General features: G+C 45.3%; 1 protein-coding gene across 1 annotated transcript in view; it reads left to right on the top strand.

The window, feature by feature from the left end:
* Positions 1 to 11,213: 11,213 nt before the first annotated feature.
* The window catches only part of SLC5A4 (solute carrier family 5 member 4), a 28,303-nt gene continuing 13,423 nt past the window's right edge, over positions 11,214 to 26,093 (top strand). Inside the window, exons 1-8 of the mRNA NM_001205942.2 lie at positions 11,214 to 11,348; positions 12,061 to 12,132; positions 13,039 to 13,143; positions 15,453 to 15,512; positions 17,206 to 17,310; positions 19,550 to 19,655; positions 20,821 to 20,901; positions 23,058 to 23,278. Of these exons, the coding sequence (NP_001192871.1) occupies positions 11,214 to 11,348; positions 12,061 to 12,132; positions 13,039 to 13,143; positions 15,453 to 15,512; positions 17,206 to 17,310; positions 19,550 to 19,655; positions 20,821 to 20,901; positions 23,058 to 23,278 (885 nt within the window). The remainder of the gene's footprint in view (positions 11,349 to 12,060; positions 12,133 to 13,038; positions 13,144 to 15,452; positions 15,513 to 17,205; positions 17,311 to 19,549; positions 19,656 to 20,820; positions 20,902 to 23,057; positions 23,279 to 26,093) is intronic.

Raw genomic sequence — 26,093 nt, 5'->3', positions numbered from 1 at the left:
TGAATGTTGAGCTTTTTTTTTTTTTTCCGGCTGGATTTTTTTTTTTTTAATTCCTGCATGGCCACGCAGTTATGCATATCTGTTTTCAAACAATGAAAGCGTCTGGAATGCACAACGATGCACAGTAGCGCGAGGAGCACGAAGTAGGCACGCTGCAGCTGGTGTGGTCCGTGTCACAAAGGCGGCACGGGCGGCGCGCCTCGCCGGAGTCACGGCCCTGCAAGTCCGGGGCTCGCTGCCGCCTCAAATCGCGTCCGGTCCAGATCTCAAAGCCCACGGGCTCCGGACCCGGCGGCGGGGGACGCGACCCGCGAGAGAGAAGCGGACGGACACCGGGCGCTCCTCTGTATTGTTTAAAGAGCTGGTCCGACTCCCGAAAGCCGTTGTTGAGCATCATGTTGATGCCGGCAAGGGCCAGCTCAGCGTCCTGCAGGGGCGCCGCCGCCGCGTCTCCGTCGTCCAGCCGCCGCGGCCGCTGCTGCTGCGAGCCGGCCATGGGCGCGCGAGGCTCTGCTCGGGGCCGAGGTGAGGTGGGGTGGTAGCCGCTGCGGCCCCCGCGCGCGCCCGGAGCCCGGCTCTACCTGCGCGGGGCGCGGGCGCGGTGGGCGGGCGCGGAGGGAGGAGCCGGGGCCGGGCTGCAGCGCGCGCGGCGGGGACGTGGGCGCCCAGGCCGCCGCCTCCCGCCGCCGCCGCCGCGGGGATTACTCAGCAGCCGCCCGCCCGCCCGCTCCCCCTCCGAGACTCCCGGCTCGCGCGGCCACCGAAGCGGTGAATCCGTTTCCGGGTGTCTCTATCCGGGCGGAGCGGGGGCCGAGCCCCGGCTGCCCTCGCTTCCTGCAGCCCCTGCGCGCCACCCGGGCCCCGGCCCTCACACCGCGCCCCTCGCCCGGCAGCCCGAAGCCAGCGCGTCGAGCCTGCTCGGACACGCTCGAGGCTCCGAGGCCCGGCCCTTGACCCCCTCCTCCAAAAGGACCGGACCCAGGAGTCGCGGGGAAGCTGGAGAGGGCGAGCGGGTTCGGAGAGCGAACTGGGAACTCCGCCCGGGCCGCGGCGAGAGCGCGCAGTGCTTTTACCCCGGGTGCCCGAAACCCCACCTGAATGTTGAGCTTTAAGCCAACTTTTTCACTCTCCTCTTTCACTTTCATCAAGAGGCTTTTTAGTTCCTCTTCATTTTCTGCAATAAGGGTGGTGTCATCTGCATATCTCAGGTTATTGATATTTCTCCTGGCAATCTTGATTCCAGCTTGTGCTTCCTCCAGCCCAGTGTTTCTCATGAGGTACTCTGCATATAAGTTAAATATGCAGGGTGACAATATGCAGCCTTGACATACTCCTTTTCCTATTTGGAACCAGACTGTTGTTCCATGTCCAGTTCTAACTGTTGCTTCCTGACCTGCATATCGGTTTCTCAAGAGGCAGGTCAGGTGGTCTGGTATTCCCATCTCTTTCAGAATTTTCCACAGTTTATTGTGAGCCACACAGTCAAAGGCTTTGGCATAGTCAATAAAGCAGAAGTAGATGTTTTTCTGGAACTCTCTTGCTTTTTTGATAATCCAGGAAATGTTGGCAATTTGATCTCTGGTTCCTCTGCCTTTTCTAAAACCAGCTTGGGAAAGATTATATAGAAGAGGATCTGACTCAAATCTGAAGCTACAGGACAGCCAGACCAAGGAGCTCATGGTGGTGCTAAGGAGGAATCGCAGGTGGAGAAAAGTCACACATCAGTGAGAACACAGTTTGCCCAAATCCCCTGGAGCAAGCTGAGTGGTTTGTCAGCCGTCTGGCACACCTGCAGTCTCAGGAACGGACGTCACACAGCACCCCCTGCTGGCCATCGGGGCTGCCCCCTCTGGCCGCTGTGATAACAGGACACGGAGCAGCGTTCTTTTTGTACTGCCATTTTTTCCTAATGTCACTGTCTCAGATTGCGTGAGTAGAGGCCTCAGAAGATCCACAGCTGGAACGCTGATGCTTTCACATCTGAAGTTTTATTTCGATGGAAGCATATTATTTTTTAACTGTCAATCTCTGTCAACTGTACCCCTACAGCTCCAACCTTGCCTGCTGTCTCCAGACACTGCACACGTATGTGAAAGGTCAGTTAAAGGGTACAACAGAAACACATGGGAAATTACCCTGTATGCATGTTTTTTTAAAAGACTTATATGGACCATTTTAAAAATTTTCATTGAATTTGTTACAACATTGCTCCTTTTTTGTTTTTTAGGGGGTGGGTGGTTGGCACGGGGCATGTGGGGGTCCTAGCCTCCTCACCAGGGATCGAACCCATACTCCCTGAATTGGAAGGCAAAGTCCCAACCACTGGACCACAAGGGGAGTCCCCAGCCTGTGTGCATGTTGAGGGGCACAGGGAAGTTGGGCCAAAGAAGCCTCAAGCAATCTGATGCCTAGGTTTGGATCCGTAGGCTGTCAGGTGGTCTTCATGGCAGAGAGAAAGATCCCTGGAGTGAGCTGTCAGGCCAAGGGCAGGAAGAAGGCGACTGACGATCTTGGTGAATGGCCACTCAAGGTTAGAGAGGTGGACCCTCTGAGCACGTGACTCCAGCATCTCCCATTGGAACAGAAAAGAAAAATCTGGAAATAAGTCTATCCCCTTAGTTAAACCTTGTATTCCTTTTTACCAATTTTTACTCTGTGTAGTTGTATATAACTTTAAGTTGCTGCAAATATATTCACAACGATAAGTATACACTTACCAATTGTGTAGGTCCAGTCACTTTTACTCATTATTTTCAATGCTCCTGAATAACACACACTCTTGTCAGTAGGAACTCACCTCTTGTCTTTTCATGGGCCAGTTAAACAGTGCTCTGTGAGTTTCCCCAGGTGACTGGTGAGGCTTGGGGAGCTCAGGGTTTGTGTCTCAATTCCCCCCTGGCCCGAAGCACTGTGTGAGCTCAGCCTGCTGTTCCAGGCTTAGCAGGATTAACCAGCCTCCTCCCCCTCAGTTTGGAGCCCAGAGATGGTCAGGGAGGCCACCTGCCTGACCTGGAGCCAGAGAATCAGGCTGAGACCCCTATTATGTTCTAGTATACTGGGACTTCTCTGGTGGTCCAGTGGTTAAGAATCTGCTTGCCAATAGAGGGACATTCAAGCCCTGATGCAGGAAGACTCCACATGCCGCAAAGCAATTAACCCCATGAACCACAACTACTGAGCCTGCTCACCGAAGAAACTGTGCTCCCCAACACAGGAAGCCATTGCGATAAGAAGCCCGGGCAGCCCAGCTAGAGAGTAGCCCTTGCTCTCCACAACTAGAGAAAACCCAGGCGCAGCCACGAAGATCCAGCACAGCCAGAAATAACTAACTAAATAAATTAAATTTTTTTAATATATGCATAAAAATTATCACTTTCACTTTCATAGCCACTTTCCTAGTGGCTCAGATGATAAAGAATCCACCTGCAATGTGGAGACCTGGGTTCAGTCCCTGGGTTGGGAAGATACCCTGGAGAAAAGAACGGCTACCCACTCCAGTATTTTTGCTTGGAGAATTCCATGGACAGTACTGTCCATGGGGTCACCACAGACTACATATTATAAATTGCATATCATATATAATATGATATGGTATAATGTAAATTATATATTGTATTATATATATAATACTATCCAATAATGATGCCCTTGGGGATCCAAAGAAATAAAATTCTGCACCACAGAAGACCACAGAACCAAGCTATTTATTTTAGAACAATAAATCTCAAGAAAAATTGAGTATGGCTCCCAGGCTTCTGCTGAATAATTCATAGATCATCACCTATGACTGATGTCCCTCCTCATGGGGACACAGTTGCTAAGTCCCCAGTGGGGAGCAAAGGTCTCCTGCCCTCAGGCTTGGGGTTTGTCCAGCTGGGAGCAGCTAAAAGCAGAGTATACACGATTAGTTCCACAGCACCCCCTGCTGGTTCAAGTTGAACTCCCTCTACCCACAGAGCTGGTAATCCTGGGACCTCTCTTGTTAAGGATGTTACTGATGCTGAAGCTCCAAAACTTTGGCCACCTAATGCTAAGAGCCACCTTCAGACCCTGATGCTGAGAAAGATTGTAGGCCAAAGGAGAAGAGGACAGCATAGGATGAGATGGTTGGGTGGCATCACCAACTTAATGGACATAAATCTGAGCAAACTCCAGGAGATAGTGAAGGACAGGGGAGCCTGCCATGCTGCAGTCCATGGGGTAGCAAACAGTCAGATACGACTTAGCAACTGAACAGCAATAATGAGACGTTGCAGCTCACATCATTTTCATGACTCCAACAGATCAAGCAATGTCCTGGCCTTAATGTTGCAACAATAAATACATGACTCTTTATATGACTTTACATGACTCTGTTTGGTCTCCCAAAGGAGGAAGAACTTGTTCTAGTTCTAACAAGTTAGCAGAAAGAATGTTTTAAGGAGAGGAAATAGAAAGCATAAAGCCTCTGCTGCAGTTAAGGTCAAGGGACACCCAGGAGATGGCAGAAGTCTGCGTTGTGTGCCATTTGCTGATGGTGGTAAGAGGGGGAAAGCCTAGGCAGATAAAGAAAGGAACAAGAGAGGCCTGTATGGGGGGAGGGAGGGGTGCTTTATGTGACAGGTAGCAGACAGAGGCATTGTGACTGCGGCAGTGAGGTGAGGACGCAGCGGGTGGAGGGAACCATTCCCAAGGACCAACCTAGACCCCTACATGCAAATGCAGGGCTTTTAATCGTTTATTTGTTTATTTACTTTTGGCTGTGCTGGTCTTCATCATTGCACGGGCTTTTCTCTAGTTGCAGAGAGAGGGGGCTACTCTCTAGTTGCCGTGCACGGGCTTCCCACTGTGGTGGCTGCTCTTGTGGAGCACAGCCTCTCGGGTGGCCAGGCTTCAGTAGCTGCAGTGAGTGGGCTCAGCAGTTGCAGCTCCCAGGCTTTAGAGCACAGGCTTCGTAGTTGTAGCGCACGGGCTCAGTCGCTCCTCAGCACGTGGGATTTTCCCGGACCAAGGATCGTACCCATGTTTTCTGCACTGGCAGGAGGATTCTTTACCACCAGCCCACCAGGGAAGCCCCAAACAAACACAACTGTCAAGCCAACTCTTCTATATAGATCTCCCAGAGAAGGCAGGAGAACTCGCTTCTCTTCTAGGGTAATAAAGTAACAAAGTTCCTTTATTAATTTTTCAGACTGGTCAATGTTCAGGAACTGTAGACTCACAGGTCTCTGAGGTATCCTGGTTTCCAGACTCCTCCTCCTCCCTCCCCCTGGGCCTGAGATGAGAGAATGTGAGTGCACAGCTGCAGGAACTAGAGAGGCTAAGCCAAATAGCTTCGAGAAGCAAGGGCTTCAGAAGGCCAGGATGTGGCACCTTGAGCCTCCATCCTGCGCACAGGATGAGGTAGGAGCCCAGAAGGCAAAAACTCCAGGCCTATAGGTGGAAGACAACGTGATGCCCAAGAGAAATTCCTTACTCAGAAAGAAAAATGATCCAAAGGAGACCTGCTGCTTGGTGGGTTTATTTATTTGGTGAAGGAAAGTTATAAACATGAGCTTTCCAAATCCTTTCCCGCATGCTGTATGAAGGTTTTAGACAGGTTCACCGGTCTCTAAAAAGCGACATTTTCTTACCTTACTCTAAGGTCAAAGTTTATTTTTTTTCCTAGTGAGATCCATCTTTTATGCTCAAAGTTTAGTTAACTTGCAACTTCTATGGTGGTCCAGTGGTTAAGGGTCCATCCCGCTAGCAGGGGGCATGGGTTTGATTCCTGGTCTGGAAACTAAGATTCCACATGCTTCAAGACAAAAAAAAAAAAAAAAAAAAAACTATTTTTAAATAAATAAATAAAGTGATTTATTAAAGTGTGCAGTTTGATGAGCTTTTTTTTTTTTTTTTTAATATTTAGTTAACTTAGCTGTACTCCTATTTTCCTGTATGGGGGGCCCATTTGATTTCCCTCTTGGTTCCTACTGAGGCTTTTATTTCATCTGTGTTACTTCTTGACCTGCGTTTAAATGGTCAGAAATGCTGACAGATGTTGCAAAGGAAAGGATGGATACTTTACCCAGGATAGGGTTTCTGGGAGGGTGTGGGGGGTGATAGTAATGACCTGATGAGATGCCTCAGTCTACAGAACTCCACTATAATCATGAAATGGCCAGCAAAATGGTGGCCTAAGATATTGCAAGATTTCATTCCCCAACAGAAACATCAAAACAAACAAAGCAGAATGCTGTCTGAGCTCTGGAAAACAGTGAAAAGTTGACGGCAATCAAGCAAATGTTCCATCAAGAAAAAGTCATCTTTAAAATGGTACAGGGGTTCATGAGGTGACATCAGCAAGACGATGGAACAGAAGCTCTCCAGCTAGTCTTCCCCCTCAGCAACAGAAATTCGGTATGGCTCCATGGGCAAACGTGCTTTTGGGAATCGTGTGACTCCCTGATGGAGTCCAGGACCAGGGAGGGGCACTTTTAGAAGGTGAGCCCACGCCAAGGTCATTGACTCACTGACTGGGGTCCCAGGTACAGACCTGAAAACAGATGCAGGAAAAGCATTTGACACCTTTTAATGATTAAAAACTCTCAACAAAACAGGTGCTGAAGGAACTTACCTCAACCCAACGAAGGCCATGTCTGACAAGCCCATAGCTAACATACTCAGTGGTGAAAAGCAGAAAGCTTTCCTTCTAAGATCAGGAATCAGACAAGGGTGCCCACTCTCACCACTCCTAGTCAACATAGTACTGGAAGTACTAACCAGAGCAATTAGGCAAGAAATCCTAAGAACTCCACACACACACACACACAAAAGTTATTCAAACTAATAAACAAATTCAGTAAAGTTGTGGGATATAAAATCAACACACAAAAATCAGTTGCATTTTTAAACACCAACAATTAACTACCTGAAAAATAGATAAATGAAATAATCTCATTTACAATAGCAGCAAAAAGAATAAAATAGTAATAAATTTAACCAAGGAAGTAAAAGATCTGTATACTGAAAACTATAAAACCTTGATGAAAATAACTGAAGAAGATATAAATAAATGGGAAGATATCCCACATTCATGGACTGGAAGAATTAATATTGTCAAAATCTCATACTACCAAAGCAGTCTAGAGATTCAATGAAATCCCCATTAAAATATCAGTGATATTTGTTCACAGAAATAGGAAAAAATATCCTGCCACAAAAGTTTTCAAATAGATAAAGAAATCTTGAGAAAGAAGAACAAAACTGGAGGCATGACACTCTGGGATTTCAAACTAAATTACAAATGTATAGTAATCAAAATAGTATAACATTGGGATAAAAAGAGATACATTGGCCAATGGACCAGAATCAACAGCCCATAAATAGACCCCAGAAGATGGTCAATTAGTCTTTGACAAGGATGCCAAGAACACAATGAAAAAGGATAGTCTCTTCAATAAGTGATCCTATATGCCAAAGAATTAAACTGGATCCCTATCTTTCAACACTGAAAATAAATAACTTGAAATGGATTAAAGATTTAAATATAAGACCTGAAACTATAAGTTTCTAGAAGAAAATATAGAGGGAAATCTCCTTGACCTTGGTGTTAGTAATAACTTTCCTGGATATGACATCAAAAACTCAGGCAAGAAAAGAAAAAAATAAATGTAAATGGGACTACATTAAACTAAAAGTTTTCTGCACAGCAAAGAGATCAGTCGACAAATGAAAAGGCAACCTACAGAATGGAGAAAATATTTGCAAACCATATATCTGGTAAGGGGTTAATATCTACAGTATGCAAACATTCATCAACTCAAAAGCCAAACTAGGGACTTCCCTGGTGGTTCAGTGGTTAAGAATCTGCCTTGCAATGGAGATGCAGGTTTGACCCCTGGTCAGGGAACTCAGATCCCACGTGCACTGGAGCTGCTGTGCCCTTGCACTCTTGAGCCTGTGTGCCACAACTAGAGAGTCCATGCACCACACTGAAACATCCAGCATGGCCAAGATCCTGAGTGCTGCAACCAAGATCCAGTGCAGCCAGATAAATATGTGTAAATGCTTTAAAAGAAAAAAAAGCAAAACCAAATAACCTGATTTTCAAATAGCCAAGGACTTGAATAGAATTTTTTCCAGAGAAGACATCAGATCAGATCAGTCGCTCAGTCGTGTCCAACTCTTTGCAACCCCATGAATCGCAGCACGCCAGGCCTCCCTGCCCATCACCAACTCCCGGAGTTCACTCACTCACGTCCATCGAGTCAGTGATGCCATCCAGCCATCTCATCCTCTGTCGTCCCCTTCTCCTCCTGCCCCCAATCCCTCCCAGCATCAGAGTCTTTTCCAATGAGTCAACTCTTTGCATGAGGTGGCCAAAGTGCTGGAGTTTCAGCTTCAGCATCATTCCCTCCAAAGAAATCCCAGGGCTGATCTCCTTCAGAATGGACTGGTTGGACCTCCTTGCAGTCCAAGGGACTCTCAAGAGTCTTCTCCAACACCACAGTTCAAAAGCATCAATTCTTCAGTGCTCAGCCTTCTTCACAGTCCAACTCTCACATCCATACATGACCACAGGAAAAACCATAGCCTTGACTAGACAGACCTTTGTTGGCAAAGTAATGTCTCTGCTTTTGAATATGCTATCTAGGTTGGTCATAACTTTCCTTCCAAGAAGTAAGCATCTTTTCATTTCATGGCTGCAGTCACCATCTGCAGTGATTTTGGAGCCCAGAAAAATAAAGTCTGACACTGTTTCCACTGTTTCCCCAACTATTTCCCATGAAGTGGTGGGACCGGATGCCATGATCTTCGTTTTCCGAATGTTGAGCTTTAAGCCAACTTTTTCACTCTCCACTTGCACTTTCATCAAGAGGCTTTTGAGTTCCTCTTCACTTTCTGCTATAAGGGTGGTGTCATCTGCATATCTGAGGTTATTGATATTTCTCCCGGCAATCTTGATTCATTTGTGTTTCTTCCAGTCCAGTGTTTCTCATGATGTACTCTGCATATAAGTTAAATAAACAGGGTGACAATATACAGCCTTGACGAACTCCTTTTCCTACTTGGAACCAGTCTGTTGTTCCATGTCCAGTTCTAACTGCTGCTTCCTGACTTGCATACAAATTTCTCAAGAGGCAGAAGACATACCAATTACCAAAAAAAGTATATGAAAAGGTGTTCAACATCACTAATTATTTGGTAAATGCAAATAAGCACCAAAGTGAGATATCACCTCATTCTTGTTAGTATGACTATTAAATCAAAAAGGCTATCCATTGACAGATGAATGGATAAGAAGTGGTGGTACATATACACGATGGAATATTACTCAGCCATAAAAAGGAACACATTTGAGTCAGTTCTAAACAGGTGGATGAACCTAGAACCTATTATACAGAGTAAAGTCAGTCAGAAAGAGAAAGATAAATATCATATTCTAATGCCTATATACAGAATCTAGAAAAATGGCACTGAAGAATTTACTTACAGGGAAGCAATGGAGAAACACACATAGAGAATAAACTTGTGGTCATGGGGAGAGAGGAGGAGAGGGTGAGATGTATGGAGAGAGTAACATGGAAACTTACATTACCATATGTAAAATAGATAGCCAATGGGAATTTGCTGTATGGCTCAGGAAACTCAGACAGGGGGCTCTGTGTTAACCTAGAGGGGTGGGATGGGGAGGGGATGGGAGGGAGGTTCAGGAGGGAAGGGATACATGTTTATCTATGGCTGATTCATGTTGAGGTTTGACAGAAAACAACAAAATTCTGTAAAGCAATTATCCTTCAATAAAAAATTAATTAATTAAAAAAATCAAAAAAGATTAGAACTTACAAGTTCTGGCAAATATCTGGAGAAAAGGGAACCCCTATGTACCATTGCTGGAGAAGGCAATGGCACCCCACTCCAGTACTTTTGCCTGGAAAATCCCATGGATGGAGGAGCCTGGTAGGGCAGTCCCTACCAGTCCATGGGGTCGCTAAGAGTCGGACACGACTGAGCGACTTCACTTTCACTTTTCACTTTCATGCATTGGAGAAGGAAATGGCAACCCACTCCAGTGTTCTTGCCTGGAGAATCCCAGGGACGGGGGAGCCTCATGGGCTGCCGTCTATGGGGTCTCACAGAGTCGGACACGACTGAAGTGACAGCAGATGCACCATTGCTGCTGTTGTTTAGTCGCTAAGTCATGTCCAACTCTCTTGTGACCCCAGACTGTAGCCTGCCAGGTGCCTCTGTCCATGGATTTCCTAGGCAAGAATATTGGAGTGGGTTGCCATTTCCTCCTCCAGAGGATCTTCCTAACCCAGGGATCAAACCCATGTTTCCTGCTTTGACAGGCAGATTCTTTACCACTGAGCCACTAGGGAAGCCCTTGTACACCATTGGTAGGGGATAAACTGATATAGTCATTAGGGCAAACAGTATGGAGGTTCCTCAAAAAGTTAAAAATAGAGCTATCGTATGATCAAGCAATCCCACATCTTTATATGAGTCCTGAGAATCATTATCACATACTTTTAGGTTGATATGCCCATTGTCAAAACCTCTGTCCCAACCCACTCCACACCCCTGCCCCGACCCCTCTGAATGCAGTGCTGGTAGAGCACTTCCCCTTCTTGTATGGGCTGCCTCAGTCCTGATGTGTAATACAAAGCCTAACTCAAATTACCTGTTCCAGAGAAACATAGAGGAAACTAGGAAACACAAAATAACTTCACTTTCAAGGGATAAAATTTCTTGGCTGGGAATCTTATCTGCTCTACAAGGATCCCTCACCCCTTGTCCTCCTGATTCTTTTCTAGACCCTTCACCTCTTTCTTAGCCCTCTCTTTGTCCCCTTCATCTCTCCCTAATCCTCACCCAGACTATTCAAATCTTTTTTTTTTTTTAAGGATTTTAAATGAGATATTTATTCAGCATACCTCCTAGAGTAGAACCAAAGCTTTAGAATCAAACCACCTTCCCAGATACCATCTTTCCACATAATGAACAACCCTCTCTCCACCTCCAATTTTCACCCCGTTTCTCATCTCTCACCCCTCCTTCCCACACTCCACCCAGTCCAACATGCCTGCTGGAGGGCCAGGGTCTCAGAGCTTCAGAGGAAAGGTTTAAAGGTCCTCCTGCCCAGGAGATGGCTCTGATAGTGCTCTCCACTTGCCCGAGGCTGATCATTAACCTAGAGCACATATAAGAAAAGGGCTGTCCCTGGGATGGGGAAAGCAGTGCCTGCAACCATGGCCAGCACGCTGAGCCCCAGCGCTGTGACTGAGACCCCCAGCCCTCCTGAGACATCAGAGCGTATACAAAACGCTGCTGACATCTCCGTCATTGTCATCTATTTCGTGTTGGTGATGGCCGTTGGACTGTGGGTATGTAGGAGCTTAGTGGGATGTTCAGAGTGGACTCCAGGCTTGAGGCTGGGGGAAACGACTGAGGGAGGGAGAAGTCTCATGTGACAAAGCAGAGAGGACGTTCAATCAGCTGCCGCAGACTTCATTGTCCCTCTCTAAGCAGTCATTTTCTCACGTGTGAGTCAGCAACGCTTCCACTGATTTACTTTATCCTTCTAACAAGCCCGTCGTGTGAACAGGGCCAAGAGCGGGACTGCAGACCTATCCTATTTGGCATTTCCAGCACCTGACATCATGAATAAAGATGTTGTGTTATTATCTCGTTGATTTTATTTTCCTTTGCTCACTTTCTATCAATAACTTAGTTGATTTGGACGCTTAAGTCATTTGCGTTCATTCTCTCTTTTAAGCAATGAGCTGGAGGCTGCAAATTTCCTTCCAAGCACAGCTTTAAGGATAGATACCTCATATTGTATTCATCAATGAAAATAAACAGAGGAATTAGGACAGAAGTTGAGAAATATGACTTCTTAAAGTGCCTTGGTTTCTATGAAAGTGTGGTTTTGAAGTCCTTGAAAAATTGGTGCTGGATCACAGTTTTGAGGATAATGTTTCTTTTTAGGAGTGCTGGAAAAGAAGGTCATGTCTGTCAGCAGCCTAGCCAGAGATTCAGGGGCACCTCAGGGGCTCTTTCTGTGGCTTGACTCGTAAATGTCTTCCCTTCTCTCAGGCAATGCTGAGGACCAACCGGGGTACCGTTGGAGGCTTCTTTCTGGCTGGTCGAGATGTGACCTGGTGGCCGGTGAGTGAGTCAAAGCTTCCTGGCGATAAATTTCCAGTGTGTATGTTTAAGGACAAGCCAAGAAAACATGTAGAGTGCTGATCATGTCTGAGGTGCATTGCCTGCCTGCTCTCTGGTGTCTCTTTTCCTAAACCCTTGGCCTCAGAGCTCAGCCCTGTCGTTCTAATAAATAAGAATACATCACCAATTATGAGAGAAGGTATAGTGTGGCATTTGGAAAGAGCTGGTTTAGCTCTGATTCATATTTTTTTAATTTATTTTTAATTGGAGGATAACTGTTTGCAATATTGTATTAGTTTCTCCGTATGGCAATGTGAATCATCCGTAAGTATACATAAGCCCCCTCCCTCTGGAACCCCCCTCCCAGAGCACCAGGCTGAGCTCCCTGTGTGATCCAGCAGGTTCCCACTAGCAATCTATCTTACACATGGGAATGTATGTATGTCAATGCTGCTCTCTCAATTTTTAAAAAACCATTCAGGGACTTTCCTGGTGGCCCAGTGGTTGAGAACCCACCTTCCAACGCAGGGGACGTAGGTTTGATCCTAGTTGGGGAACTAAGATCCCACATGCCAAAGGATAACTAAGCCTGAGTGCCACAACTAGAGAAGCCCACAAGCCACGACTACTGAGCCCACTCTAGAGCCCATGCCCCGAAACAAGGGAAGCCTGTGCACCAAAATGAAAAGACCCAGCACAGCCAAAAAATGATTCAAAAATACAAAAACAATCTTATATACCAACCGTGCAAAAACTGGTGACTGGCTAAATTCAGGCCCCAAGCTATAAGCTTGCTGACTCCTGCCATATGGAAAAGTAATGGAAACACTGCAACATTTACCTGCTTTCAGGAAGTCTAATTTGGGACTTTTAACTCTGACCCTAGTCTCTTCCCTTGGATTCCAGATGGGTGCCTCTCTCTTCGCCAGTAACATCGGCAGTGGCCACTTTGTGGGGCTGGCAGGGACCGGAGCGGCTTCAGGAATTGCCATTGCAGCATTTGAATGGAATGTAAGTGACATCACAGGCTTCTTCCTTTAAATCAAAACTCTAGTGTGTTTGTCTGGGCTACCCACTCCAGTGTTCTTGGGCTTCCCTTGTGGCTCAGCTGGTAAATAATCCATGTGCAATGCAGATCTGGGTTCGATCTCTGGGTTGGGAAGATCCCCTGGAGAAGGGCAAGGCTGCCCACCCCAGTATTCTTGGGCTTCCCTGTGGCTCAGCTGGTAAAGAATCCACCTGCAATGCAGGAGATCTGAGTTCGATCCCTGGGTTGGGAAGATCCCCTGGAGAAGGGAAAGGCTACCCACTCCAGTATTTTGGCCTGGAGAATTCCATGGACTGACAGTCCATGGTGTCGCAAAGAGTTGGACACGGCTGAGCGACTTTCACTTGCACTTTTCTTTTCTGCATAGGACAAACCCCTCTTTGGTTTGACTTCTATTTCTCCTTCTTCTTGAACCTTGAACCCTGTGGGCCCATTTTGCCTGGGCCATACCCTACCTCTGAGATTTCACTAAAGCCATTATTCCCACCAGGGAAGTCATCTCTATATCATTTAACCCCACTTTTACTTGACCTCCTTGATCATTTTAGCTCTCATTTCTATCTCTCCCCCTGCCCCGAGCTGTATTATACATTCAGTCTGAATTAGAAGCAAGAAATTTTAAAATGTACAGATAATGACCCCTTCTTTGAAAAGCTTACATCCCAGTGGGAGAGACAGATAAACATTCGCTACAGTGTAGAAAGTACAAGGAGAGAAGCATGCATGGAGCGTTGAGAGATCTCAACAGAAGGAAACGGAAAGGGCATGGCTGGATGCAGAAGGGGCGTCCATCCTAGATGGTGGTGGAACCAGGCCCATGTCCAGGGAACTTCCTGAGGCTGATGCCAGGCAGAGGAGTAGAAACTGGCCAAGGAAGCGACAACATCGTAAAGAGTAACTGATTTGGAGGAGTAGATAGAATCTCTAAGACTTGGTGACTGAGTTCCTAATTGCTCTACTGCCATCTCACCAGTGCAAGCTGTGTCTTCTAAATTAGACTCTAAGGTCTTTAAGGACAAGCGACCATCTCCTCTCGTGTCCCTCACACCACCCCATCATTCAGCATTTGACTGGGCACATGCTATAAACATTTCTTGAGTTGACTGGGTGTTTTCAGTTCTATTCTCTTATCCTTTCTAGTGTTTGCTTGTGCATGTATATGCCTATCAGTCAGAGGGAGATGCTTATGTGGAAGAAAGTTGGATCATTGTAAGATGATCCTGGATCATTTTACATTGAAACTATTTACATTTAAAACTATCCTGGATAGACTCAGCCAGGGACCTTGCATCGTCACAAGTAACCGTGCCCCGCCCCTATTGAAGATTTTGCCCCTATAATTACTTTAGTAGTGTCAGAGACTCAGAATGGACCCAGCCTCCACGTGTGCCTTATGGTCTGGGTTTTGCTTTGATGGTGCCATGGAGTCGAGAAAGGAGCCAGCCTCCAGAAGCGTGGACAAAATGCTCTATGGCCCCAGGGAGTGTGATTATCAGCTTGCTGAGAGCCTGGCTCTTAGCCTGTGACCTTGGATTTCTTTCATCTCTGTGAGGTTCATTTTACCCCTCCATAAAACAGGAGAATAACTGTGCTTATCGCAGCTGCCTAACCTGGTGCTGTGAGAACAGCGTGAGTGATAGAAGTGAAGACTTTTTCATAAACGTTAATACTCATGTAAGATTATACTATTATCATCATTATATTTGGCAAGGCTTGGGGGGCACTGGGAATATTCTTCTGCCTCTAAATTTCTCATTGGTTTGTCACTCTATATGATTCCTGACATTCAAGAATAATTCCTGGGGACTTCCCTGGTGGCTTAGTGGTTAAGAATCCACCTTCCTTTATAGGGGATAAGGGTTCGATCCATGGTGGGGGAACTAAGATCCCACAAGCTGCAGGGCAACAAGCCCACTCGCCACACAGAAAGATTCCATGTGCTGCAAGGAAGACTCGACACAGCTAAATAAATTTTTTCTTAAGAATAATTCCTTTTGGTAAAGATTGTATGACCTTCTAGTTGTCCAGCTGGGCTCAGATCTCTAACTGTCCATTTTTCACCACATATCTTTGCCACATCCTAAGCCCCAGGAAATGGTGATCTCTGGATCATGGAAGCAGAAGAAATGGACCCACAGCTGTCTTGGGATCATAACTGTCTGAGCGGGACAGGATCGAAGCAAACGTTTTATTTTCAGACTTGGAGGTTGTGAAGCGAAAAGGCCCAGAGCCAAACCTCTCTAACTTCCACTCTGTCCTTGGTTTCTTGTAGGCCTTGCTGCTGTTGCTCGTTCTAGGGTGGTTCTTTGTCCCCATTTACATCAAGGCAGGGGTGAGTATCCACAGGTGTTCTCCGGTACACATGTCAGGCATTCATTTATTCCCTCATTTTTTTCTGCTCAGCTATGAAACCTGAGTAACATTATTCGTCCCAGAATTTCTGAGTTTATGTTTACATAAGATCACTAACTACTGGACTTCCCTGGCGGTCCAGTGGTAAGGAATCTGCCTGCCAGTGCAGGAAACATGGGTTTGATCCCTGGTCCAGGAAGATCCCACACGTCACTGGACAACTCAGCCCGCGTGTCACACTGCTGAGCCCACGTGCTGCCCACAAAATACTGAAACCAGCTCCTAGAGCCAGTGCTCTGAGACAGGAAAAAGCCACTGCAATGAGAAGTCCACTCACCGCCAACAAGGAGCAGGCCCCACTCTCTGCAACTAGAGAAAGCCGCAGGCAGCAACAAATACCTAGCATAGCCAAAAAATAATGCAAATCATAAAAGAATTTTTAAAAATTAAAAAGACCACAAAGTGCTGCAGGATTGCTCTTAAAAATGGCTGCAGTCGGCTATCCTCTTGCTGATCACTGTTGCGGGGATTCCATTTTTCTGACATTCTTGCCAATACATTTTCCTTTATTCTAATTTTTGTTATTCTGATGTTTGGAAGGTAGCTTTTTTTTTTAATGAGGGGTAGGAAGTACCATGCTCTGGTGGCTCCCCTTCAAATTGGGTGTTGCCAACCAACTGGGGCACTGCTGTGCCTCTTGGAGCCTAACTGCCATACTCATTCCTTCTGCAGCTGAGGGGTGCTGTGTCCTGGGCTAATTCCTGGGATGGGGCTCCAGGGGGCCAAGCTTTACTGTCTACTGCCTCTGCACGTCACTGTATAGCCCTTTGCTCATCCTGAGTCCCTTCCCATTCTAGGCTGAGCAAGCTCTGCTCTCTTTGGTGCAAGGATCCACAGCACATAACATGCATGTGTTCTTAGACATGGCTTACCATCCTTGAGGTGGTTCTGCAGTTTCTGAGCCCCAGGAGTTCCCCTTCTTGCTTTTGCTAATATTATATAAATGTTTAAGATTCTTTTATATTGGAGGAGATGAAACCATGCGCTTGGTCTGCTATGAAGAAACCAGAAAAATGAACCCTTTAAACTGATCACATAGCAGACCTAGTATTTCGATAATGATAACCTCAGCTTTTTCTCTACATAGGATTTAATGTAACTCTTCTTTTCAATAAAGATAATCACGTGACTGTACATACAGAAGTATATTTGCAGTTTATTCAATTATCTATTTATCATGTAACCGTAATTGCAGTCCATCAGTTATGCTGTTTTTGCTAGACTGCAACATTATCAGTGAAAATAATGAATATTACCTCTCGAGCATCACCATTCATTTGGTGTTGTGGTGGGTATTTTACACCTACTTCCATATTAAAGCCCCACATTACAGGTGAGAAAACAGAGGTTCAGAGAGACTGCCATTTGCCAAAGGTCACAATCCGGGAACAGATCTCAGGAATGCTTGAGTCCAAAGCCCATGTTCATTCCGGACTCACAGTTTCCCAAGGGGCTGTGCCTTCTCACTCACGTCTCCCCACTTTGGGGGGTGTTACCCACCCTGAGGGTGACTGCCACACACCGTTACCTGTCCACAGAGGCTTAATCCATGTCAGATCATCTGAGTGTGTGGGACCCTGAGGATGAACCCCTGCTGGTGTCTGTCTCTGCAGGTGACGACCATGCCGGAATACCTGAGGAAGCGGTTCGGTGGGAAGCGGCTCCAGGTCTACCTCTCCATCCTCTCCCTGTTCATCTGTGTGGCTCTGAGAATCTCAGTGAGTTCAGTGCCCTCCTGGCGTTTTAGCTTCATGAGGGACAAGAGTGCCAAGGTCAGAGAACTTCATGGGTCAAGCCATATACGGATGTTTTAAAACTACCTGGGGTCTCTCTGAACATGTTAATCGCTCGGTTGTGTCTGACTCTTTGTGACCCCATGGACCATAGCCCAGCAGGCTCCTCTGTCCATGGAATTCTCCAGGCAAGAATTCTCGAGTGGGTAGCAATTTCCTTCTCCAGGGGATCTTCCCAACCCAAGGATCAAACCCAGGTCTCCTGCACTGCAAGGCAGATTCTTTACAATCTGAGCCACCAGGGGGTCTCTCTACCAAGAGTTTATGCCAAAAAAGAAAAAGGAGCTTCAGAAACCCTGCATTCATAGAGTGAAAGAATTCTGAGTCACAAGAGCCTCCAGAGTATAAACCCATCCTTTCATTAAGACTATGAAAAAAATAATGGATGTACAGAAAGAGAGAAAGTCTCATTCAAGTAGCACAACAATTCAGTAGCAGAAGCTAAGGACTCTCTAGCTCCCACCTCCCCCTGCACAATAACCTTTTCATTCTCATTGTCAAGGCCACTCCAGGTTTACATTTTCCTTTTCAGCTTGACTATCTAACATGAAGACCAGAAGGGAAAGTGTTTTGTGTTATTATACTGACTTTGCTTAAATGTACCCTATTTTATCTGAGATTGCCTGTACGAAACGAATATCACAAACAAGTGTTAAAAGAATTCTAAAGTTTTTTTTTAAGTTAAGTCTCTTGGAGATAATTATTAAGGAAAGAAGAAATTTGAAGATTCAGCAGTACATGTAGAAACCAAAGAAAAATCTCATGTATCAGTGGCTAGGGACATAATCTCCTGCAAGTTTATAGTCCAGGCAGTTCACTAGAGCAGAAGTTCACTCTGCTTAATGATCCTCTGTTGAGCCAAATCATGATTGGAAGTAAACCAGCTGCTTGGATTAGATGGCCCGAGCCTTCCTAATGCAACGCGAGCATTTCCCAGTACTTATTATAAATTGCTGAGCTCCATGTTAGGGCAACAAGATTCCTGTTCACTAGCAGTTCACCACGTCGTTAAGGGTATAAGAATTTTACATGTGAAATAGCCCTTTATGACATTATATGCAAATATAGTAAACTAAGAGCTGGACTAGAGTGTGTGGATAAGTACAGGAAATATGCTTCAGGCCAGGAAAGAGGATGGCAGTCAATGCTGGGTGGAATTGGAGGTCATCCTCATTGGTGAGGGCTGGGAGCACTTAAGTCCCAGGACAGGAAGGTGAGGAGAGCCCAAGGGAGGTGGAGGAGCCTGCAGGTGTCCGGGGCTTCATGCTTACATGCTCCTCTGGTGGGAGCTGGTGATCTCCATTCTCCTCTGGCTCTGACATCTAGAGCTTTATGATGCTAGAGTATGAACAAGGTGCTGGAGCAGAATGACAAGTACCAAAGGGAGCCCCCAAGGGAGGCAGCCTCCTGAGGTGGTTGGTTCCTGCTGGTGTGGAGTGGGTGGAAGGCTGGGGAGCTGAATGGAGCAGCACAGAGGCCCAGAGCGTGTGTGTGACTGTTCACGGTCTGGCAGGTCAACTGGAAAGATTCTGTAGCAGGAGTCCATTCTTAAGTGGTATCAATAATCCTAGACATGACATTTTGTGTACATTTTATTATCATACAATGATAACAGCTTCTGTCCTGGTTACTTATTAAACAGATCAACAACTTCCACAGCCTTCCCCTGCCCCAAGTATTAAAAAGATCGTATGTTCACTGGTTCTCAACCTCCAGTAATGTGTAGGGTCCAAGAGTGCTCAGTCGTGTCCGACTCTTAGAGACCCCACGGACTGTAGCCCACCAGGCCCCTCTGTCCATGGGATTGTCCAGGCAAGAATATTGGAGTGGATGGCGATGCCCTTCCCCAGGGGACCTTCCCAGCCCCGGGACAGAACTGGCATCTCTTAGGTCTCCTGCATTGGCAGGCAGATTCTTTCCTTCTAGCACTACCTGGTAAGCCCCAAAGGATGGTATGGTCTCACTAGGGTTGTTGGTAGGCGGCAAGCAGAGAGAAAAGACAGGCTTTTCCTGACTGGGAATCGAACCTGGGCCGAGGCTGGGAGAGTGCTGAATCCTAACCACTAGGCCACCAGGGAGCGTCAAACATTAGTGGGAAGACATCAGTGAAGAGCTGAGCGACGCACTGCGTGTTTCCATTCCACCCTGACTGTTTTCTCTCTAGTCAGACATATTTTCTGGAGCCATATTCATCACCCTGGCCTTGGGATTGGACCTGTACCTGGCGATCTTCATCCTCTTGGCTCTCACTGCTATTTACACAATCACTGGTGAGCCCACGCTACCTTTTGCTGACCTCACTCCAAGCTGCCGTTAGCATCGTCACTGCCGTGTAAGGATACCCTTTTATTTCCATTGTGAGGTTCACGCACGGGTGGAGAAACATAACTAGAGCAAAGAAAACAGTATGAGGTGTGAGCACCTGGTGACGTGGTAAACGGGATGGGAAAATGGTGACCTGGCTCGGCTATGCGTCTGGTACGCAGATCGGCGTTTGGAATCCAGCGTAACATACACATGGGAAGTCTGGATGAAATAGTGGCTCAGACCCGACACTGGCAACACCGAGGCAGGGTCCGAGTGCATACATGCCAGGGCACGGGGTGGGACTATGAGCCGCAGAATCAGGGAAGGAAAACTGGAGCAGTGGGCTGGCGGTGGGAGGAAAGGTGTGGTGAATAGCTCAAGCAGGCCTTCATGAGCCAGATACACCAGTGTTCTCCCTCATGCACACTAACATGAAAATCAAACCACACCAGCTCAATTGGAAAAATAAAGAAAAAGTATAGCTGGGACAATAAAGACAGTCCTGAAGCCATTTTTATACATCAAGTACATGTCTCAGAATAAGTGACAGATAAGGGCATAAATCTCCTATTTTCAGTATCCATCTTGTTTCCCTCCCATAAAGGGACTCTCATTAACTGAGAGTCTGTGAGCCCAGAGCTCAAAGGGAAGTTTTTGTTGTTCGAACAACACTGCAGCGAAACACAGCTCATCAAATGTATCTGGTTCTCCACTAATGAAACAATAATGCATTCCAACAGGAGACTGAAAATGGCCTTGCCCAGTTTTTTGAGAGCGAGTGTAATTGTGCTAAATGGAGCAAACTGAGGGATCAGTGAGGGAAAATCTATGCTGTTAAAACTTTGCCTTTATTTCTATTTAATATTCAAAAATTCACACAAAGGTGGAACTCCACTCTAATTCATAGAAACCGAGTCAAGGCAAGGCAAGGCGGACAAGAGGACCAAGGAGAGGCATAACTACCAAGGCGACAAAGATGCCGAGAGGGGCTTGTAGTCCATCCAGGAGCATTTGATATGTTTCTGCTGAGTTATTTCTAGAGTTTGGGTAGAGGAGAACACAGAGGTGACAGCAGATAGATGAGGGCGCATGAGTAAAATGTCCTGATTCCTTTCTTTCTCTTCACAGGGGGCTTGGCCTCAGTTATTTACACAGACACCCTCCAAACGGCCATCATGCTGATAGGTTCTTTTATTCTCATGGGGTTCGGTAAGTGATAAAGGTATGAGCAATGCCCTGAGGTCAGAAACCCTGGGACTTCCGTCTGTTCAGTCTGACTGCTCTTGACCGCTGCCTCCCTTCTATTTGGTCACATTTTCCAATCATGCGTATAATTCTGCGAACTTCTTTCTTTCGCGTACTCCTTACGCAGAAAGGAGTGTCTGCGAACTTCTTTCTTACTGTACTATCTCAGCATGAAGAAGTAAGGGAGAACTTTGCCTCCTTTGGGGCTCCCTGCTAGCTCAGACGGTAAAGAGTCTGCCTGCAGTGCGGGAGACCTGGGCTCGATCCCTGGGTGGGGAAGATCCCCTGGAGAAGGAAATGGCAACCCACTCCAATATTCTTGCCTGGAGAATCCCATGGACGGAGGAGCCTGGCAGGTTATGGTCCATGGGGTCGCAAAGAGTCGGACACGACTGAGTGACTTCAATTTCACTTTTCACTTTTACCTCCTTTGAAAAACTATTGCTTAGATAAATTATTTTGTTTAACCTTAATATTCTTGTGTTCAGAATGGACAAAATCAGTACCATTGAGTTGACACTTTATGAAAATATTGGTGCATTGGATCCAATGCACAGTAACCTTTCATTTACATAAAATCCTCATTAAATGAAGGATTAAATATTAGGAAAAATTTAGGTACTGAATATTAACTTCATTATGACTGATGGAAACTATTAAAGTATATTCCTTACTCTATTATTATATAAGTAACAAATATAGTTTGTATTTTCCTTTATGACTCTCACTTATCAGTACCATCAGTTATTCATTCTTTTAAGTCATGCCAGATCACTATTGATGAATCTGATTTACAGCTTGCTAATTTTTGGCTTCTTTTATTATAGTTTTTGCTTTTGTTTGCCTAGAAAATCCATGCATAAAGTGAAAAAGGATATAGGGTGAAAACAAATCCTTTTCATCCCTCCCTTGTCCGGCAGTCACCCTGCTCCAACACCCACTCAGGCTGCACTGAATGCGACATTCCTGAACACGCAGGCACCTAATCAGAGCCCAAGATACGAGGCAGACACTGATCGAACTACAGAGACAACAAATTCGTAATGATGACTGATGATTTCGTCAGAACATGGTTGCCATTAACCGCATGCGGCCATTTAAATTTAAGCTAATTAAAAATTCAGTTCCTCACTTGCTTAGCCATATTTCAAGCACTCAATACATGGCAGTGTCCTGCACTTAGCTGCCCAGTCATGTCCAAGTCTCTATGACCCCATGGACTGTAGCCCACCAAGCTCCTCTGTCCGTGGGATTTTTCAGGCAAAAATACTGGAGTGGGTTGCCATTTTGGTCCTCCAGGGGATCTTCCCGACCCAGGGATGCACCCACATCTCCCGTGTCTCCTGCATTGCAGATTCTTTACCCACTGAGCCATTAGGGAAGCCCCAATATATGGCCAGTAGTGACCCCATTGGACAGCACAGATATGTAACAGTTCCATCATTGTAGGAAGTTCTATTGCACAACGCTACTCCTGAAGCAACTGCTACTACCAACTCCTTGTGAACTTGCTACTTAGCCAGAATTTCTGTTTTTCTCGTTCACGCTCCTTTGGTTTCTGGCCTCAGTGGTGTATGCCCTGGCATCAGCTTCTCTAAGACTCACTTATCCTATCCTATGGGTAGACTCTCACCTCCTAGGCCCTCCATGTATTTTTGCTACAAACCGTATTTCCCTTATCAGAACAAATTCCTTGTATTGTCTGCATCTTCCCTTAGGTTGAGTTCATTTTGCACATAATCCCACCACAGTATTTGGTACACACAACGTGTTAGTGCTAAATTAAATAATGAATAAAAAAGTAAACTGTCAGACTCAACTGGACAACTGTAATATCTACCACTCTAAAATTTACTCTGATGAATTTTGTGTCATCTCAACCTTTATAAGTTGTCCCAAATGTCTGGGCTCATCTTTCTAAGGTTTCCATCCATTGTGGTTCTTTCCTACACCTGACTAGCTTTTCCAGACCCTCCCAGTGGGGTAAGTTTCCCTATGTCCCCTCACCACAAATAATCTGATTGGAGGTGTTTGAGTACCTCCACGACAAAGGAGTGATTATTAACTCTTTAGATGTCTAAGATTTGACAGAAATTTCATTTTATCCAATTCCTTTTCAGCTTTTGCCGAAGTCGGAGGCTACGAGAATTTTACAGACAAGTACATGAATGCCATCCCAACCATAGTGGAGGGAGACAACCTGACAATCAAATCCAAGTGTTACACCCCTCAGGGAGACTCCTTCCATATTTTTCGAGATGCTGTCACTGGGGATATTCCATGGCCAGGAACAATATTCGGAATGACTGTTGTAGCTGCATGGTATTGGTGTACAGATCAGGTAAAGTGTGTGTGTGTGTGTGTGTGTGTGTGTGTGTGTGTGTGTGTCTGTGTGTCTGTGTGTGTGTGTGAGAGAGAGAGAGAGATACATGAATATGTTTATGTTGTTCTTTTTCTACTCATAGAAAAACATCTAGTTTCTATTTCATACACACACATCATTTAAAGAGCCAAACACTTCTATTAATATGATGCTTATTATGAAAAATGAAAAGAAAATGGACCCTTTCCTGGTGGCTCAGATGGTAAGGAGTCTGCCTGCAAAGCAGGAGACCTGGGTTCGATCCCTAGGTCAGAAAGAACCCCTGGAGAAGGGCATGACAACCCACTCCAGTATCCTTGCTTGGAGAATTCCATGGACAGAGAAGTCTGGCAGGCTACAGTCCATGGGTTCACAAAGAATCAGACATGACTGAGTGACTAATACTGTTATGAAAAATAGCTCTCTGGTGTCCAACTTTCTACCTATTTCTCATCTCCCAAAGGCAAACAATTTCAGCTTCCTCAGTTAAATATTTTGGTATGTATTTTTATTCTCTAAATCCTGTACTCACTGTATAGTTTGTGAACGACTGGCATGGATATTACCTTAGAGTTTATTAGACATGAATGCTCTTAGATGCTACCCACACCCATTGAATCAGAATTTTCTCATAAACCTGATTCCCAGGAGATTCAAATAAATCCTTGTATTGCGCCCTCTTAGTTTTCCAGTTTTAGAGTTTTCTATTGGCTTCCCATAAAGAGAGATGAGAGTTTAGCTTTTTCAGTTTTCCACTCTCAATCCCCTACAGGCACACCTCCTTTCATTCATCTTCCTAATAGATCCAGTTCACAGTTTTGGTGAGATGTGCATTCAATGCAGCAATTTTTGTGACTACATAAATGTAACTCACAACCAAGCTACATAATATTCTCTGATTGACTTTTCTTTAGCTTTTTCTTTTCCCTAAAATGAATAACTCTAAATACTTTTGTTTTAAATTTTCTTGGTGATTATTACTCATTCAATAACAAACCCTCAGCAAATTGCCTGAATCTCCTCTCATTTCGTGCAAGCACATCAAGTATTCTATGAGCTCCTTCTTTTCTCTTAGAGCCTTTCATCTCTCACCAACTCTTGGGTTGTCCACTGTACCTGGCTCTCATCCTAACTCAGAACTCCCTTCACTACTATATTTGGCATCCCCTTTGCTTCATTCTTGGCTTGTATTTCCTATCCCCAATATTCTACATCATCATCTTTCTTTGTTTAATCCTGCTTTTTGAGGCAATGAATTATCCAGTTAGTTGCTGATAAAGAAGGGAGATACATTTGCTGTGAATTTGCATGTTTCAAAATGTCTTCACTCCAACTCTTAGTAAATTGATCTCTGGCTCTGTGCACATTTGTAGGTTGGAAATAATCTTCCCAGAGTCATAGATTCATTGTATTTTGACTTCCACCATCACAGGTGAGAAGCCTGAAGTTATTCTTGATCTTTTGGGTGAGACTCTGCTGGGAAAAAATTGAAGGCAGAAGTAGAAGAGGGTGATAGAGTATGAGATGGTTGGATGGCATCACTGATTCAAGGGACATGAACTTGGGCAAACTCCTGGAGTTAGTGAGGGACAGGGAGGCCTGGTGTGCTGCAGTCCACGGGGTCACAAAGAGTCAGACATGACTGAGTGACTGAACAACTGCTTTTTCTCTCTGGAAACTTGCCTTTCCTTTGGCCTCAAAATTTTGAAATTTCACCACAATGTACTATTGTGTGTGGGTCTATTTTTATCCATTATGACAGGCCGCTGTGAACTTCTGTGATCAGGTAACTGATGTCTTGACTGATTTGGGGAGATTCTTTCTTTGCTGCCTTCCATTTTGTTTCCTCATATCTGGAACTCTACTTTTGGGTGTTGGTCTTCCTCAGCTGGTTCGCTAATGTTTTTACTTCTCTCCGTCATCCGTCCCTTGGTCTTTTGCTCTACTTAATAGGAGACTTTCTTAATTTTATCCTCCAGTTTTTCTGCCTTTGTATTTAAAGCTTCTAAGATCTTATTTTTTTGTTTTCTGGGTGCTCCTTTTTATAGCAAATGAGTTTGTTTTTATTTTGGTGGGGTTTTTTTTTTTTTTTGGAAGTTTTCTTCTTCCTAAATAGTCTCTGTCAACTTAAACCTACAATTTCACAATTTTAACTCACTTTAAATCAATGGCCATACATAATGTCAGTGTCAGTTCTCTTTTTCTCTATATAGTAAACTGATTTCCTCAACATATCTATCAAAGAATGCATCCTTACACCACTGATTTGTGGGACCATCTTTATTACTTATATTTGGCTCTGACTGACTTACTTCCTATAAGTGACCTCACATCCTTCTTAGATGTAGGGGCTGAACCTGCTTGTCTGCTGACAGGGCTCTCTCCTCACCTTTAATTTGTGTTGCCCCTCCAACCATCAGCTTCCAGGCCTTTGTCCAAAAATATCGCCTGCTCCCTCAGCACTAAATAACACTGTCCCTAACAGATCTGTCTCCCCAAAGACAGTTAAGCAGAAAAAGACATCTTTGTTTCACAACATTCCTTGAGAAGAAAAAGTGACATCAAAATGTTATTATGGTTAGAAGTTATGCTTTGCTACGAAATTTATTAGTCAAGAAATTGCACAACTTAAGTAGGAATTACGAAATTATATACATTCGTTTTCCCAGGACCATCATATTTGATTCATAACTCAGTGTGGTCTGAAGAAATCTAGAGATGAATATCTCAGAATTCTATTCTGATGGCTGCCTGACTCTGAGGTTTCCAGTTCAGTGAGCTCGCTTTCCCTTCG

This window comes from Bos taurus, chromosome 17 (genome assembly GCF_002263795.3).
Source record: "Bos taurus isolate L1 Dominette 01449 registration number 42190680 breed Hereford chromosome 17, ARS-UCD2.0, whole genome shotgun sequence".
Classification (NCBI taxonomy): Eukaryota; Metazoa; Chordata; class Mammalia; order Artiodactyla; family Bovidae; genus Bos; species Bos taurus.
The sequence above is the reverse complement of the archived record's forward strand: the minus strand, read 5'-3'. Positions and strand labels throughout refer to the sequence as shown.